General features: G+C 54.4%; 1 protein-coding gene across 1 annotated transcript in view; it reads left to right on the top strand.

Annotated features, from left to right (window-relative positions):
* LOC111139110 (methyl-CpG binding protein 2) overlaps positions 1-14,148 on the top strand; it is a 57,642-nt gene extending 43,494 nt beyond the window's left edge. The window contains exons 3-4 of the mRNA XM_022491262.1: positions 10,935-11,285; positions 12,627-14,148. Coding sequence (XP_022346970.1) covers positions 10,935-11,285; positions 12,627-13,710 — 1,435 coding nt within the window. The 3' untranslated portion in view covers positions 13,711-14,148. The remainder of the gene's footprint in view (positions 1-10,934; positions 11,286-12,626) is intronic.
* Positions 14,149-18,598: the final 4,450 nt, after the last annotated feature.

Here is an 18,598-nt window from a genome sequence, read left to right as displayed (position 1 = left end):
GAAATTTCGTCCCTCCTGCTTGTCCAGTGCTTCCCCATGGCTTTGAACCCCTGTCATCCAAAACCAGGGCCAGTGTAGGATGGGGACCCAGGGTGCACCTGGGGAGGTTGCTGGGACAAATGGGATCTCCATCCATATCTGTGTATCGCTTTCTGGGTATCCCAGCCATGCAGGCTCCCTGGGGCACTGCAGCCTTTCTCTGCTGTCCCCCTTCTCAGCAGTGCCCAGGGAAGCCTCAGCCTCTTACTGGCCTTTCTTTGGAGGGTATGAGTGGTATTCCAGACTCTTCCGTTTGCCACCAGCAAACTGCACTCCAGCTGGCCTGGATCCAGGGTTCTGTTATTCTGGCCTTGAGGACTTCTTAGGGCTCTGTTGGGGAATCCTATCCACAGACCTTCCTGGTGGGTCCCTCCTGCGCTCCCGTATTTGAGCCGGGGAGAACGGCGCAGACACTCAGAGTGCCGCAGCCGTCAGTGGCTCCTTTCCTGTTCGCCAGCACTGGCAGATTTGCCCCTTTTTTTCTATGTCGTTGGCTATTTCAGTGGGCTCAGATGTCATCACTGGGAAGAAGAACCTTGTTAAGAATGCATATAGGAGGTGACCTACCCTAGTGAGAGGCTCTTACAGAGTTCTTGCTTCCATTATTAGAGATTTCCTTTCTGCCTTTTTCCCCAAAAATACATTGCCTCTGTTGAAAATTTATTTTGGCAAATACTCTGTTTTTTGATAAAAGCAGCCAACGCTTTGATAAAAGCCTATAAAACTTACATAAAGTATACAAAGGTAAGAAGAAACCAGTATCAACGGACGAGTTGGGGAAGAAGCAGCTGTGGGAACGTATTGCTGGGCCCAAAAAGGCAAGTGTAACGTGAGCACATGTGGAGATGGGCTGTCGGTATGCTGAGGACTGGGTATTTGTCGTATTTGTCGCTGGAGGTGTCCAGCCACTCATGCATGTGATGACTGTGAGCACCCCATGGCACAGGAGCCAAGGCACTTGGGGACATGATGGAAGAGAAGTTTCCAGATGTGAAAGCTAGAGAATGGAGAGCAAATCCAAACAACACGGGCTTTCCAGGAAAAGACATAAAATAGCAGAAACATCAGTAGTGAGGATTGGGTTCTTGGTTTTCTCCGGTTCTTAACTCACCCGGCCAGCTCCCTCTCCAGTTGCCTTCATGGTGCAGCCGGTGGGGAAGCCACCTCCTGACCACAGCTTCACCGGCTTTACCAGCTTGGGCCCTGCCCCCACCCCAGCCCTAGTAGCCTCACATCATCAGGCCATACTGTTGCCACTGCGTCCGTATTCCGGAGTTCCTACATTCGGTATCTCCCCTGTCACAACATGTGGTAGAATTGCAATGGTTTCATGACCGACTCTCTGCTCGGAAGACAGTCAGCACCAGAGAAAAATAAGAAATGGATGAAGGTAGGGGGCGCCTGGGTGGTTCATTTGGTTAAGCCTCCGACTCTTGGTTTGGACCCAGGTCATCTCAGGGTCCTGGGATGGAGCCCCGGGTCGGCTGCATGCTCATTGCGGAGTCTGCTGGAGATTATCTCCCTCTCCCTCTCTCTCTTTGCTCATGTGTGCGCTCTCTCCCTCCCTCCTACCCGACCTCCCCGGCAAATAAATAAAATAGAATAAAGACATAGGTGCAGGTAGAAAGCTTGTCTTCTTGCTGTAGCATTCCTGGCCTGAGCGCAGCTCATCCTCAGTGCCCAGAAGAATGTCAGCTACTGAGCGAGCGAGCGGCTGCAACACTGCCCTGTGCGCGCCCTGCCCCTTGGTCTTCCTGTGATGACTTCGTTGAAAGTTCGTCCCTACCTACTGAGCGTTCCAGAGTGGCGGCACTTTCTGCTGCCCTATTCTACTCCTGTCTAGTTCCAGACCATTTTCAGCCCCATTTCAACATCAGAGGAAACCCTGTGGAAAACAGCCTGGTAGTTCCTCAAAAGGTTAGACATAGAATTCCCATATGACCCAGCATTTCCATTCTGGGTGTAGACCCAAGAGAACTGAAAACGTACCCATGCACAAACTTGCACGCAGATGTTCAGAGCAGCTAAAAGGCGGAGACCCCGCAGCTGCTCGTCAGCAGGCGCACGGACGAAGCGCGCCGTTCCCGAACGACGGGATCGAGTCCCGATGCACACTGCAACACGAATGAGCCTAGAAAGCGTGACGCTGAGTGGAAGGAGCCGGTCACAAAAGGCCGTCTCTCATTTGATTCCATTTATATGAAATGTCCAGAATAGGCAAGTGCAGAGAGGCAGAAAGCAGATTAGTAGCTGCTGAGGGCTGGGAGTAAGGCGACCTGGGCGAGTAGCTGCTTAATGGATATGGGGTTTCCTCCAGGGGTGATGAGATATTCTGGAACTAGCTAGTGGTGACGGTTGCACAACTCCGTGAATGTACTAAGTGCTGCTAATGGCAGATTTCATGTTACATGCATTGTACCACAATAAAAAAAAGATTGATCAAATGCCCTCAGAATATTTCGCCAGCAACCCTCAGCTTGGCTGAATGCCTAGTCATTAAACTTTTTTTGTGTCATGAAACTTCTTGAACTAAATTCTTTTCAGCTGCCATGGTTACCATGTCCTGGGCTTCAGAGATGGCATGCACATCGGCTTGGTCTAGTCTGGCGTGTATCGCCCTCCGTCCTGCGCGGGCCTCTTTCTCTCAGATGGGCGGCAACATTGGCTGCCTGGGCTCTGCCTGTAGCCAGACAGGGTTGCTTGGAGACGGCTGTGGGCTCTGAGCACTGCTTGGGCATCGCAAAACCTACCTTTACGATTTAGGGTAATAGAGTCAGCTGTCATTTTAGTGGGGTGTTAGAAAAATTGAGATACAATTCACATACCGGGAAATTCAGACATTTAAAGTGAACAGTTCATCGGCATTTAGTACGTCCACAGTGTTGCGCGGCCATTACCTCTATCTGGTCCCAGAACATTTTATCACCACTAAAACATGCACACACACACCCAAAACTCTACAGTCATTAGGAGTCACTCCCTATTACCCACTACCCTCAGCCCCTGGTAATGACTGATCTGCTCTCTCTCTCTCTGTGGATTTGCCAATTTGAAACATTTCATGTAAATAGAATTAGGCAGCATTTGTCCTTTTGTGGCTGACTGATGTCACTCACATAGTGTCCCCAAGGTTCATACATGTTGTGGCCTGTGCCAGAATTTCATTTCTTTTTAAAGCTAAATAACGTTCCATTGTGTGGATGGACCGCGTTTTGCTTGCGCAGTCATCTGTCCGCGGGCCCTTGGGCCGTTTCCGCATCTCGGCTGCTGTGTACCACGCTGCCGTGAGCACGGGTGTGCGGTTCGTCCGGTCCCTGTTTCCGGTTCTTGGGTCTACAGCTAGAGTGGAGACGCTGGGTACTGTGGGAACTCTGTGTTTGACCTTTAGAGGGACTGCCTGGCCGTTCTCCGCGGTCGCAGTGTTTGTGTAAACCTGCTTTTCTTCCCCTGTGCGACGGACGCATGCCGTGGACGTGAGATCTGTCATACAGCCCTGGCGCCTTCATTTGCAGAGGGAGCTCCCTTTGACGGTCACGAGCTGTATTTTATTTAGCTTTTCAAAACACAGCTTCTCTTGCATCTTCTGAAAGCTGAAGTATTTAAAAATACACGGAATTCAGAGCCGCTGAACTTCGGGTTCTACTGCCATAGCCTTGGAGCTGAACCCCATTTGCTCTGTTGCTCCCCAGAGACCACTGAGACACTCTCTTCCTGTGCCAGTTGGGTTTCTCTCAGATCTTTAAAGGGACTGCAGCTGGCATCTCCAGGCGCAGCTGCCTTTACTGTTCCATGCGCAGAAGCCTCCTTGATTCTGGGAGTCTGCAGCGCGTGCTGGAGGTAGAGACGGTTGGAGGCACGGAGCGAACGACACGGCAGGGTGGAGGTAGCCGCTGCAAGATGGCCGTTTCTCTCCTTTGGTGCCCGACCATTCACCCGGGGAGTAGCCCCCCGTTGGCCCCGTGTGTCATGGCCTCATTGTGGGACTCAGCCTCCTTCTGCAGCTCAGTGGAATGGGTGACTAGAAATGAACCGTGCTGAGAAATGCTGTATCCTGAAATTGGCCTTGTGCAAACATGACTGAAATGGGGCCAGGATATTGCTGTGCCTCTGGAAGGATCCCGGGAGCTCACTCGGGAGGAGGCTGGATTCCAATTCAAGTGAAAACACCTGTCAGCTGCTGCTTCCACCTGGTTTCTTTTTCATCTGAAAGTCTTAGGGGTTGAGTAGTCCCTCCTCAGTCCCAGGTGTCTGGCCAGCTGCACCTGCCAGCTGTTGGTTGCCTGCACCCCTGTAACGTACAGGCGCCTGGGGTCACACGAGTGCCAGGTACAGCTTCCCAGGGCAGCCTTACTGCGGGCTTACTGGAGGTTTCTTTCCTTGTGAAAGAAAGTACATGCAGTTCTCTCTGCCAGGCCCCTTGGGGTACAGTAACGCGGCTTGAAAACAAGATGCCTGCAACTCTGATTTTCCTTCGCTAGATTAAAGGAAAGATTTGATCTAACGTTTGTGTTCTAGAAGCACAGTTACTAGATGATGTTTTATTATTCAAGAGCCTTCTTTCCTGCCTCGTAGATATTTAAGGTTTGTGAGGGCCCCTGTGCTTCAGTGTGGTACGTGCGTTCCTGAAAGACTCCTGCGTTCTACAAGTCACACAGTAAAAAGTAAGCGTTGTTACGGGGAAAATGGGAGGGGTAGACCACGCCAAAGCTATGTGATTAGAGCTCACTAACAGAGTCATTGACAATTCTGGTTAAAATTCTGGTTAAGAGACATAACACACTGAAATGGCTGTTGGCATTCGCAGCCCGTATCGCCGTCAGCCGAGCGTTTCCCGCGGGAGCCACAGACGCACGCTTCCCGCAGCGCCGTGCGGGTCCTGTTGCACAGTTCCTGTGACGCTTGAAGTGGGAGCCTAGGCAAGGCCACCTTTGGCAGTGATTTTCTTTTCTTTTCTTTTCTTTTCTTTTTTTTAATTTAAGTCATCTCTGCACCCAGCGTGGGGCTGGAGCTCTTGACCCCGAGATCAAGAGTCAGATGCTCTTCCGACGGAGCCAGCAAGGTGCCCCTTACAATGATTTTTCTTCAAACACAGGGAAAGAACCCTGACGCCTTCCCTTCCTTCGCACTCACAGCTGTACTGTATGCAGGATAACACCACTGTGGTTCTTTGAGCCACTGAAAGAAGGCACTTGAATAAGGTTTCTAGCTTTCCCTCTTAATGTATTCATATAATGTGAAAGTGTTCTCCTTAATCGTTAGAATACTTGCCCGAAACTGCTTCGAAATACCACTGTCAACCTGCACAGTTTCCACTTCCATTGATGTCACCCACCCCACTCCCCCGCTTTCCCAGCGTGCTGCCACCTGAGCACTGCGCGTTTCCCTGAGTCACTGTCGCTGCGCTGCCCTCAGAAGTGCTGCTCGAGCCTGGCTCTCCCAGGGGCATACAGTGCACTCTTGTTGTTGTTGTTGTTTTGTTTTTTGTTTTTTTAAGATTTTATTTATTTATTTGACAGAGATCACAAGTAGGCAGAGAGGCAGGCAGAGAGAGAGAGAAGGGGAAGCAGGCTCCCCGCTGCCCAGAGAGCCCCATGTGGGGCTCGATCCCAGGACCCTGGGATCATGACCTGAGTTGAAGGCAGAGGCTTTAACCCACTGAGCCACCCAGGCGCCCCCATATAGTGCACTCTTGACCCTCAAGGAGCCTACTCCATTCCCCACATGCTGCCCCCATGACCCTGTCCTCCCTGTCACCACAGATTGTCACTGCCCATTCTCCTAGGCCTTCATTTACTGCCCCAGCCTCATCTTCTGCCTGCCCAGCTCACCAGTGCTCAGCAGGCGATGGTAGCACCCAAACTCATCCTTTATTCACTTCCTCAGACCGTGCCTGCTTTGGGTGCTAAGCCTAGCCCCCGCTCCTCGAAGCTCTTGGTCAGAGGGATACAGTCATCAAAAGAAACAAAGGCAGTACAGCCTCTGGGCTGTGATTGTCACGTGGCACTCCTGTGCCTGGCACTGTGCGTCGAATGGAGAGACCGTGAAGAAGGCCCTCGCTATCAGGGCATGGAGGGGTTGACCTGTGTAGTGGTGTATTCCAACTACGTGGGGGACATAGGGTCTTCTTGCTCATAGGGTTGGGGAAGGCTCCTCAGAAGTGCCATCTTAATCCAAAAGAATATGGGAGAGAAGGCCAGCCCAGAGCCATTGGTGACACAGGGTAGGAGTCATTAGTCACTCCTCCCTCTAGGGATGGAGCTATTCATACGACCGCCTGCTGTCACTGGTCTGTCCTGAGCCCTCCTTGCCAGCCAGTAGAACTCCTCAACCCTGGAAACCCAGCTCAGGCCTTCCTCCTCCAGGGAATCCCCATCTCTGGGCTTCCCCTGGCCCCAGAACAGGGAAGGGTATCACTGTTCTTTTGTTACTTCTTTGTCCCCCTGACTGAACTGGGGGCTCTTGAATACCAGAGAATGATGGTAATTCTGCCGTGTTGTTCCAGCCCCTGGCAGAGTCTGGCTCAGGGCAAGGGCGGTTGATGAACATACATCAGCTCAACCAGGACCTCAGACAAGTTCCCCGAGCGCAGAAGGGAACTTCGAGTCCTTCTTTTTCTTTTCGTCTGTAGCACTGACGAGTTGGATGGGTGGTTTTTCTGGGGATCCTCTCAACTCCAGAATAAACGAACATGTGAACTAGGTGCTCGCTCAGTTCTCCTACGCATCTCAGGTTTGTGAGTGCGTGTGCGTGTGCATGTGTGTGTATGGTGTGTAGAGTCTGATTCAAAGGAGGATAAAGAGGGCTGGTTTTTTCTTTTTTAATGTGTGTTTCAGCAAACTCCGTAACCCCCTGGTGGGGTGAGGAGGCCTTAGGGAGTCGGGTTGCCCTGGGACCGAGCAGGTGGATTCCTGTTTTGCATCATTTTTACCCCCAGTCTCCACCCAGTGGACTGACTTCCAGGCTGCTTTGTGGGTGTTTGTCGTTTGCTCTTGCAGAGAAGTAGCAGTCACAATAGAGTGACAAACCTGGGTGCCCCCTCGGTGAACAGATTTGAATATCACCGTATTGTCATAACCGCTTCAAGTAATTTTTTTAAAGTTTTTATTTATTTATTCATTCATTCATTCATTCATTCATTTGATCACAAGTAGGCAGAGAGACAGGTGGGGGGCGGGGAGCAGGCTCCCCGCTGAGCAGAGAGCCAGACACGGGGCTCGATCCCAGGACCCTGAGATCATGACCTGAGCCGAAGGCAGAGGCTCAACCCACTGAGCTGCCCAGGCGCCCCTCCTTCAAGTAATCTTAATTTAAAAAAACTAAAATACTACGATTGAGTTAAAGGTTCTTTAGTCCTCACCTTTGGTGCTATTAAAAGTTCATTTGTTATACACTTAGATAGGGTTTAAAAGGTAAATTTTATGTTATGAATGTTTTACCACAAGAAAAAACTTACCAAAAAAAAGGAAAACTCAAGACAGTTCATTTAGGGCCAAGTCAGAGTCTGGACACAGCTGGGTCTCTCCTCGGTGGCTAGTATCAAAGAGCTATATTCGCCTGTCCTCGAACTTCTAACCATGGACGTAACTGTAACCCCCACCTGTTCCTGGCCCAGGCTTCCCTGTCCTCAGTGACACCACTGTCCTCCTAGGCATTGGCCATGGTCCTTCATTCATCCCTTCCCCTCACCCACACCAGCCTGTCTTCAGCTCTGTCGCTCCACCTCCTGGTTACTTCCCAGATCCTCCAGTGTCCGCACCCTGGGCCACCAGTCCCTCTGCTTTCCTTTTTGGCTTCCTGAAGTCTGCTTTCCACCTAGCAAGTAGAGTGACCCTCTGAAGATAAGAGCCCTCATCCCTTCCCCTGCCCAGGGCTCCCCAGCAGCACCCTGACAGAGCCGTCCACATCCCCCTTGAGGCCTCTCTGCTACCCAGAATCTTCTTCTGGCACGGAGCCACATGGCTTGCCCCCTTGCTTCCTATAGGCTTTTCCTTCTTTTGTTCCTCATTGTATTCCAGTCAGTTTGTTGGTTTGGACACTCACCTTGTCACAGTGTCGCCTAGTGCAGGGAGCCCTTTCAGCCAGACCAGCAGCTGTGTCCTTTGACTGTCTCTTTCTCTGTCCAGGAACTCCCCTGCCTTTCTACCCCACAGGCCACCTTAGAACCACAACCACCCACTTCTCTCAGGGCCAGCCTGATTCTGTCCATGGACGTGGGGTGCGTTCCCTGCGCTTGGGTGCCGTATTAGGCCTTAAAATACGTCCCACCAAGGATGTGCAGAGCACTGTGATCAGAGGTATTTGAAATAAATCTTTTCTCTGTGGTATGGTACCAGTTTGATGTATAGTTAAATTCATGTGTTTGTGCTTGCGTTCTTCCATATAGTAGGGTTTTGTTACCATTTGTTTTTGTTTTCATTTTGGTTATGTAAACTTCCACGTGATTCAGAGAGGTTTTGCCTCACGCCTATACCTTACCTCATTCTCACCCTCCCTGAGACCAGAAAGCCCTTCTTCCCTCGTTTCTTCCATGAGAGGCTGCGGACAGTGTGGGTGAGCCGGGGTGCTCTTTCGCAGCCTCTCCGGCGTGGCTACCCGGCTGTAGGCTTAGTGGCAGCCCTTCACTCAGCCCTTGCCGGCAGCGCTCCGCGCGGTCTGCAGCACTGGGGCAGGAAAAACAATGCCATTACAAATATCATATACCTGCTGTCTTGCACTTCTGGGGTTGTCTCTCTAGGGTAGAGTTTTAGAAGGGATCGCCGCCGATGGCGTTGATACTCTTGATTGTTTCTAAGAGGCATCGCTGGGGCATGTGGTTTTTTACTTGACCTTATGGTGGTTAAACTGTTTGGGGCATATAAATGAGCGTTCTGGAGGAGTCAGAGATCTTTCCCGTGGGTGCAGTGTTGTCCCCTGACTCCAAGACTGTCCAGGTTTAGGGAGCAGCCGTGGCCTTCAGCAGTGCCCCTCTGGTGGCCTGTGTAGAAGTGGTCATTCCAGTCCCTCTGCCACTGTGCGTCTGGCAAGCTCTCCCTCTCCCCTCTCGGATGGGGCATACAGGCCACAGACCACACCTACCTTCCCAAGATTCTTCCTCATTTCCTGCTGAGACGTTAAGACTGTGAGAATTGAAAACTGAGCTCTGTGCTGTAGCAGATTAGAGACCCTCACTTCACAGCAGGAAAAGATCTGTGGGCCACGGGCTGAATCGGGGTGACCCCGGCAGCCGTGGTTAGAGCCCTGAACTGCTAGGGGATGACCCAGGATAGGGAGGAACTTAGGGGCAGTTTTGTTTCCAGACCCCTGACCTGAGCCTTTTAGAAAAGACACGTCCTCATGGTGCCAAGTGAGTCCTGATACGAACCCCCCTTTGGCAGCTCACCCATATTCTTTGAGTCTGGTTTCCAGTGCGCACCGCAGTGCCTTCGCTGGAATCTCCACAGTGTGAACAAGGGGGAAGTTGCTTGGGGTAGACCAGCCAGGAGGCAGTGACCAGTACTGACGCGAGTCCTGTGGGACAGGGCAGCTCTAGGGCTGAGATACTGAGGACAAGAATAGTCTTATTCTTTTCTAGAATGAATTGCCAAGGGCGCCTGGGTAGCTCAGTCAGGTAAGCGTCTGCCTTCGGCTCAGGGAGTCCCACATCGGGCTCCCTGATGATCAGGAAGTTTGCTTCTCTCTCTTAATCCTCTCCTCTCTCATGCTCTCTCTCTCTGAAATAAATAAAATCTTAAAAAAAAATAGAATGAATTGCCAAAAGGCCAGCAGACAGCCGATTCCAAGCCCATGATTCTTTCCAAGCCTCCCCAGCCTGGGTCGTGTTTCTGCCCTCTTAGCCCTGCCCTGAGAACATCATGGCCAGCCTCTGATTCCAGGGTCCGGGGCCTCATGGTGGTCATTTCCAGTGCACGCAAGGAAGGGACCCTGCCCTGTGGAGCCAAAGTCCAGGGAAGGAGCCGCTCTGTCAGTGCGGGAGAACGGGAGGCGCCCACCGCGGGGCGGGGAGGTGCGCTTCTGTGCCTTCGGCCTTGCTCTTTCCTCCGCTGGTCGGCCGAGGCGGTCACGTGGTAAGGGAACGTCCGGTGATAAAAGTTCACCAGACCCGGGATGGCTTCTCTTCTCACTCCGGAACCCCGGGCAGCAGTTTCTGGTTGCCCGAGTTGGCCAGTGTTTACGTAGCGCCTTTGCGACTTCTCTCCCTCTGGGGTGTTGGTACCTATTGTCATGATGAGGAAACTAAGGCACAGGATGTTGAGGTCACTTGCTTGGGCCCATGTTTTAAAATTGCAGAGTCAGGATTTGAGCTCAGGTTGTCTGGCTCCGAAGCTTGTTCTTTCCACAGCACTGTGCCGTGCCCGCCTCCCAAGGGGACAGCGTGAGGCTCTGTCACCGTCAGTAAGTCGTGCTGTGCCCCATGACTGGCTTTTGCCAAGCACGCAGTTGAGGAAACTTAAACTGCAGAAGCCAGAGTCACGCCCAGGCCAGGTCTGCACGCACAGGAGCCCCGCCCGCGTTTTGGGTGGGCAGCCCCCTTTGGCAGTCAGGGGCCTCCTGTGAGCCGCCCGGCCCCGGGGGGCTTGGGCACAGCCTGTAAGGTGGCCCCCTCCACGGCGTTGCACCAGGAAGCCACACGCTGCTTCCACCCAGGAAGTTGTCCCCTGTCCAGGCTGCTCGCTCTCCTATATGCTAGGAGGGGGACTCCGAGTGGTCACAGGACGGGTCAGGCAAAGCCCCAAGTCCCTAAAGAAATCCATGAAGGGGAGCGGCGGCAGGACCTGGGCAGGGGGCGGCGGCAGGGCAGCCCTGGCTCTCAGAGCCCCGCCTTGCCTGCCGCCGCCCGCTTTCTCGAGAAATCCGTGTGCTCCCTGTGGCACTTACATGCTTATTTAACACTTCAGGGAAGAAAAGTCAGAAGAGCAGGATCTCCAGGGCCTCAAGGACAAACCCCTGAAGTTCAAAAAGGTGAAGAAGGATAAGAAAGAAGACAAAGAGGGCAAGCATGAGCCCCTGCAGCCCCCGGCTCACCACTCCGCTGAACCGGCAGAGGCAGGCAAAGCGGAGACCTCAGAAGGCTCGGGTGCGGCCCCAGCTGTCCCGGAAGCCTCTGCCTCCCCCAAACAGCGGCGCTCCATCATTCGTGACCGGGGACCCATGTATGATGACCCCACTCTGCCCGAAGGTTGGACCCGAAAGCTCAAGCAAAGGAAGTCGGGCCGCTCCGCTGGGAAGTATGATGTGTATTTGATCAAGTAAGTAGGGGCGACTCCCACCTGCAGAGCAGGGAAGGCTGGGTGGGCAGGAGGTCAGGGACAGGTGCTAAGACACTGGTGGGGATCCCTTAGAGTGGCAGTCCTCTGTTGATTGTAGATCAAGAAAATGTGTGCGTCTCCCCCTCTTGTGTTGGGGGCTTCAGTAGACCACTTGCAGACTGCAGCAGGTACGTTTGGAACGATGGTGTGCAGAGCTCGCCATCCTGAGTGAGATGGACACAGGGTAGCAGAGTGCGACTTCTCGCCACCAGCCCTGGAGGTCTTGTCAGCAGTTTAGCAGAGCAGTAGGGCCTTCCCAGGGCCACAGGGAGGACACCAGGAGAGGTCCCCTGGGAAACACTGAGGACACAAGGCCCTGCTCAGGCCGGACCCGCCACGTGTAGTGGCCTGTGCTTGGAAGGCAAGCGGAGCTCTCTGGGTTCCTCCCATTTATTTCCTCGCTGGAAAACAGCCAGCTGAGGGGCTCTTCTCAAAACCTGTTAAACTCCTCTCCTTCCTGTGAGTCATTCTGTGACGTGTCTTTCATGACCCAGGAGAAGTAAGAATTCATAGGGCTCAGTCCGCTCCGTGAGACATCCTCTCCATCTCTCCGTGTGCCTTTCCAGCTGTCCCTGGTGTGCTTCCCCGCTTTGTGCTGGTCTGCTCGTTGGGCATTTTGTGTCCAAACAGCAGCTTCCAAGCCAGAGCTTCAGAGGAGGACTGAATAAGTACGTCTCAGTTCTGGCCCTTAGACAATCCAGAAAAGGTTAACAGTTTTGGAAGGACATTTGCAGACAACCTCGTTTGATTCCAACAACTCTGACAAGGGGGAGCAAAGCACTGTCCTGTGGACAGATGAGGAAGCCGATCCCAGAGAGGCTAAGCGGCATGCCCAGGTTCCGGCAAAGGAGTACTCTATTTACTGACCAGGCCCAGGCCCCAGCCAGCAGGGTGGCCCCTCAGCCTGATGGCTCAGGAGGGTCCCCAGGCCAGGCCCCTTTGGGGGCCAGAGGAGGGGCCTTGGTGGCAGGTGGACCCTCAGGGGCGTCCGGGCAGCAGCTTCAGAGCAGCCGGCACCCAGCTGTCCAGTCACTAGAGCACACCCTGCAGGTGCCCACCGCCCACCGACCCAGTCACTTCATGTGTGACCGTGGCCATGCCCCTCTAGTTTTCGCCTGTTTTGGCTTTTCCCTCATGGGACTCTCATGCAGTCATGTCATCAGGCAAATCAGTTGCAGAAGGTGCTGTCACAGAGTTCACCGTCTTCTGCTCTGCCTCATCTTTGTACAGTAGTGTGGAAGCTTCTAATCATTCTTTCTGTCTCTCCGTTTGTCCCCACAGTCCCCAGGGAAAAGCCTTTCGCTCTAAAGTGGAGTTGATTGCGTACTTCGAAAAGGTAGGCGACACCTCCCTGGACCCTAATGATTTTGACTTCACGGTAACTGGGAGAGGGAGCCCCTCCCGGCGAGAGCAGAAACCACCTAAGAAGCCCAAATCTCCCAAAGCTCCAGGAACTGGCAGAGGCCGGGGACGCCCCAAAGGCAGCGGCACTGCGAGACCCAAGGCAGCGGCATCAGAGGGTGTGCAGGTGAAAAGGGTCCTGGAGAAAAGTCCCGGGAAGCTGCTCGTCAAGATGCCTTTTCAAGCTTCACCTGGGAGCAGGGCCGAAGGGGGCGGGGCCACCACGTCCGCCCAGGTCATGGTTATCAAACGCCCTGGCCGGAAGCGAAAAGCCGAGGCCGACCCCCAGGCCATTCCCAAGAAGCGGGGGCGCAAGCCAGGCAGTGTGGTGGCGGCCGCTGCCGCCGAGGCCAAGAAGAAAGCCGTGAAGGAGTCTTCCATTCGCTCTGTGCACGAGACCGTGCTCCCCATCAAGAAGCGCAAGACCCGGGAGGCCGTCAGCATCGACGTGAAGGAGGTGGTGAAGCCCCTGCTGGTGTCCACCCTGGGCGAGAAGAGCAGCAAGGGACTGAAGACCTGCAAGAGCCCCGGGCGGAAGAGCAAGGAGAGCAGCCCAAAGGGGCGTGGCGGCAGCGCCTCGTCGCCCCCCAAGAAGGAGCACCACCACCACCACCACCACTCGGAGCCCCCGAAGGCACCGGTGCCGCTGCTTCCGCCCCCGCCCCCGCCCCCGCCCGAGCCGCAGAGCTCCGAGGACCCCGCCAGCCCCCCTGAGCCCCAGGACTTGAGCAGCGGCGTCTGCAAAGAGGAGAAGATGGCTAGAGCGGGCTCGCTGGAGAGCGACGGCTGCCCCAAGGAGCCGGCTAAGACTCAGCCCGCGGTCGCGACCGCCGCCACGGCCGCAGACAAGTACAAACACCGAGGGGAGGGAGAGCGCAAAGACATTGTTTCATCCTCCATGCCAAGGCCAAACAGAGAGGAGCCTGTGGACAGCCGGACGCCCGTGACCGAGAGAGTCAGCTGACTTTACCCGGCGGACGCGAAGCGAACCAACAAGAATAAAGGCAGCTGTCGTCTCTTCTCCTTCTGGGTAGGGCTCTGACAAAGCTTCCCGATTAACTGAAATAAAAAATATTTTTTTTTCTTTCAGTAAACTTAGAGTTTCGTGGCTTCAGGGTGGGAGTAGTTGGAGCATTGGGATGTTTTTCTTACCGACAAGCACAGTCAGGTTGAAGACCTAACCAGGGCCAGAAGTAGCTTTGCACTTTTCTAAACTAGGCTCCTTCAACAAGGCTTGCTGCACATACTACTGACCAGACAAGCTGTTGGCCAGGCTTCTTAGGGTACGCCTGCGCCTCCCTCCCGTCCGACCTCACCCCGCCCCCCCATGTGGCCATTAGGGACAGAGAGTGCCATGGGTGCCCCCGTCTCCGCTCTCCTCTCCCCCCCAACCCTGCCCCACCCCCACCCTCCGGCTCCCCCGCCTTCCCCATCCCCACCCACATGGGGACAAGGAGGTGTGAGGCAGGAGAGACAGGTGGATCCTTTAGAGAAAAAGACAGAGATGGCCAGTGGCTACAGCCCCTGCGTGATCTCACCCATGGTGGCACAAATCCGGCCCCACGCTAGTCCCAACCCAAAACTGACTAGGACATTTCACAGGACAGGGAAGTAGCACCTATTTGCTCCAGTTCTGGCCTGGCTAGGAAGGGGTCAGTCCTTGTGCTGCTGGGTGTAGACTGGCCTGAGGCAGGTGAGAGGACGGCGCAGGGCCACTCTCCAGTGAGTGGCACGAGAGAGGGGGGTGGGCACATGGAAGCAACAGGACGAGGCACAGGCAGGCTGGCCCCGGGCTCCTGGGCTTCTCCGGGTGGCAGAGGGCAGTGGGGCCGATGGAATTCCTAATCACTCAGAGCAGTCTGTGGCTGGTAGGTAGAGGCCTAGTGGGCAAGTTGGGGTGCCGGGGGAAAGAGGGGAAAATGTTCTTCCAAAACTTTCCAATTCTACTCCTTTAGGGACAGCTTAGAACTATTTGCACTATTGAGTCTTCATGTTCCCACTTCAAAACAAACATGCTCTGAGAGCAAACAGGCTTGAATTGGTGACACTTTGTCCCTCAAGCCACCAGACGTGACGGTGTTCACAACTACCTGTACCTGCGCTTGTTTTAAAGTGGGCTCAGCACATAGGGTTCCCACGAAGCTCCGAAACTCTAAGTGTTTGCTGCAATTTTATAAGGACTTCCTGATTGCTTTCTCTTCTGTCCTTCCATTTCTGCCTTCTTTCATTCATTCTTTCATTTCTTCCCCTCCTTGTTCATCCCCTCGGTACCAGGCACCCACAGCTCCCAGCTTTACCTGAGCTGATGCTGGCCAGCTCAGGCCACCAGATCACACCCTGCCCTTGGCCTTCCCACTGCCAGCTCTAGCCCTAGCCCCACCCCATTTCAAGCCCTGAGGAAGCCCCAGGCTCTGCTGAGTCCTCCTGGCCCTAAGGCCTTGGCCTCTCCGAAGGGCAAGAGGGCAGCAAGGTCTCGCTCTCTTAGGGAGCGCCCTTCCCTTGGGCAGAGCTTGGATTCCGGGCCTTCCCAACCTTCCACTCGAGAGAAACAGGCAGGAGAAGTTGGGCAGATTTGGATTTGGGAGCTGAGGGTAGCACAGAGGCCCCCGTGGCCTGCCATAGTCTTCAAGTAGCCCAGCCCTGACCTTGGCCTCAGCCAGGCCCACCTAGCATAGTGTGGTGCGACAATGCAGCCGATGGGAAGAAATGCAGCTGCCTCAGACCTGAGCTGGGCCCCCCCTCGCCTCTCTGCTCCTCCTGTAAGGTAACCATGAGTTCTCCTCTGGTGGTAGACGTTTGGCTTTGGCTGGAGACGGGTGGGGCCAGTGTATGACACATGTCCACCTCTGTGCCGGGGGACAGTGTTGGGGCCGAGAGGCTTGGCTTTGCTGTGGGTGTTCATTGCTCAGTCTCCGTTTGGGAGTCCGTCCTGCGTTCTGTGTTCAGGAAGTCCTTATCTAGCTGCACATCGTCATCATACTGGTCTGTCCTTTTCTGTGTTTACAGAGATGTCTCTTGTATCTAAATCTGTCCACCTGAGAAGTACCTTATCAAAGTAGCAAGTGAGACAGCAGTCTAATGCTTCCAGAAACACCCACAAGCACGTCCCATGCGAGCTGCCGCCATGAACTGTCAAGTGCGTGTTGTCTCGTGTATTTCAGTTACTGTCCCCTGGCTTCCTTACTGCGGCGTAACCATGAAGGAGTGAAACACCCTAACCGTCCAGCACTTCCTTGCCAGCCCTTAGTGATCAGGAACCGTAGCTGACAGTTCCAATCAGTAGCTTAAGGAAAAAACGCGTTTGTCTCTTCCAGAATGGTTAGAAGCAAGGGAGTTTGCCCCCATTCTGTCTGCAGAATCATAGTTGGCCTTTGCAGCATTTTTGTACCCATTTTCTTACGCTGCGAAAGCAAGTCCCACAACCAGACCCGCCCTGCTGTTGGCCCTCTGGGCTTCACTTCTGACTCCTCCCCAGGAAGGGAAGGGGGGGTGGGAGGAGGGGGCAAGTCCTTCAGGATCCCTCTTCCTTCAAGGACAAAAGACTCCTGACCCTGAAGGGGCCTCGCACTCCAGGCACCCACAAAGGATGCCTGTCCACGCGAGTACAGTGTCTGGCCAATTTGTCCTGGAGATGCCGTCCGTTCGGGTTGGTTGGGTTTTTACGCATTAAACTTAGTCCAGTGGAATGTGACCCCCAGAACCAGTGTCAAGAGCCGGCCTCTCCATCAGCTCAGTACCGTCTGGTCCGGGGAAGAAGAGTGCGGGCCCACCACGCCCCCCTTCCACCTGAGACCATTCGGGGGCTGACTGGGCATTGGTGGTTGAGAGCACAGCGTTTCAAGTATCATTTCCTTTTGGTCCAGCCTGACCTGCAACCCCCTCGCTCCCCAGCTGCTTCTCCTTATAGTTCCAAAGCTGCAGGCAGCCCCTGAGGCTCCTTGGGGTTTTCTCGCCCCTCCCCTTCCTTCCACGTTCCCTCTTCTTCACCTAATAAAGGCATCACAAGTAAGTCACCATTAAGCAGGTAGCCTTGGTGGTTTGTCGCCCTGGCAGGCAGGGGCCCTGCAGCTCCCGTACGACCCCGGTCCTGGGTCAGGTTGACAGGTTGGAGGGAAAGCCAGGCCATGGGATTCTCACCAGCCGTGTCCAGCCCAGTTTGGGGGTGTGACCTTGATTTTGTGTGTGCTTGAACATCACGAAGATTGGGGGCATCTTTTAGGGACTGTGTGAAGAATTTAGAAACTAACCAACAGCTTTCAGACGCCTGTTTGTAGGGGTGGGTCACAGTCACTTTTGGTCTCCCCAGCCCTGGTTCTAGTTGTTAGTTACTACCTCCTCTCCCAACAGAATGCTGTATGCCCTTGAGCTCATCCCACAATGCCCAGCCCAGCCCTGCCCTGCCCTGCCCATTGGTGGGCATGCCCTAACCAGTGGAATCGCTGGCCTTGACACTGTAGTGAACCAGGGCACTGAGCCACAGCCAGGCTCAAAGACAGCTCCCTTCTGCTGCTACTCTATTCCCATTATCAGAAGGCACAGGCGACACCTAGAAATGTCCCGTTCCCCAGTCCGTCTGTGCCAGACTACCCAAGGACCTCAGCTCCCTCAGCTCCCGGGAAGGGGAAAGCCGTGGTGGTGGCCCAGGGACACTGGCCACAGCTGGCACCAGGCTTCTACTCCTGAGACCCCCATGCGGGGGTGGGCAACAGTCTGTTCAGGGGCACCATTCCAGGCTAAAGGCCGCAGACGGTGGCACCATGACCCAGGGCCAGCCCCAAGTTGTCACCTGCTCTTCCGCGCGGCTTTTGGTTGCTGCCAGGGATCGTGGAGGAGGGTCCTAGCGCGCAACAAGCTACCGTGCTTGGGGGGAAAGGAGTTTTTTAGCTGACAGGACCTCTGGATTTCAGTAACTTAGTGAGCCGCGGCAGCGCAGGAGGGAGCCACAGGTATAACCAGGTGGAGCCTGGCAGCCAGGCTCCGCGCCCCCTTCCCACCCCCCCTTCCCAGAGCTCTGCATCTGGAGCTCTGGGTGGGCGGAGCCAGGGAAGGTTGCGGGGCCGTTCTTGGAGAAACCCTTTTCTAGTCAGTGTTGTTCCGAATTGTTCCCTAATGTGAGTTTCACGCACAGATTTTGGGACAGGTGGCCCAGACCTCAGCAGGCAAGCTGCGTTTAGAGCCCTGTGGGTGTTCGCCTGGCCAGTTCTCAGAGTCCTGGCTCATGGTGTCAGGGGAGGGGGCAAGCATGGCAGCGTCGCCTGGCCTCTGGTGGAGCCCCTGCCCCTGCGGCCGCACCGTGTCGCGTTCCCGGTCTTACTCTGTTCCCTGTAAGGGCCCCACCTTTGCTCTCCCCAGCAGTAAACTCGTCCACTTTGGAGGGGTTTGTCGAGTCTCCATTTTTGCGTCTTTCTCTTTCAGATGCTGTTTCAGTCTTTAGAAGAGGCATAGTCTAATTGTTATATATCACTAGGATACTGCCTCCCCCAGGGTCTAAAGTTACATATTAAAGGGGGGAAAAGTGAACAACAACAATTCAGAAGGAAAACCTAGACAACATTTGGCAGAAAATTGCATTTCGATGTTTCCGAACGAGTAAGAGCAAGCTTTTGCAAAACTGCCGATCTAAAAATATTTGGAGCTTGGCCTGCCATGTTTGTGCTACAGGAAAAGGGGAGTCCAGCCTGAAGCAGCTGGATCTGAGACTCGGGGCCGTCCTAGCACTGAAGAGCCCCCTGCCTGTGGGGCTGCCTGCCTGGTCCCCAAGCTGTAGAAGCCCAGCGCTTGGTGTGGGAAGCAGAGTGTCACCAGTGACTCCAAAGGCCTGCGACGTCCTCACCACCCAGCACCACCTGTTT

The sequence above is a fragment of the Enhydra lutris genome, unplaced genomic scaffold, assembly GCF_002288905.1.
Source record: "Enhydra lutris kenyoni isolate GAN:26980312 unplaced genomic scaffold, ASM228890v2 scaffoldscaffold96, whole genome shotgun sequence".
Lineage (NCBI taxonomy): Eukaryota > Metazoa > Chordata > Mammalia > Carnivora > Mustelidae > Enhydra > Enhydra lutris.
Note: the sequence above shows the minus strand (reverse complement) of the source record. Positions and strands in the feature narration are given on the sequence as shown.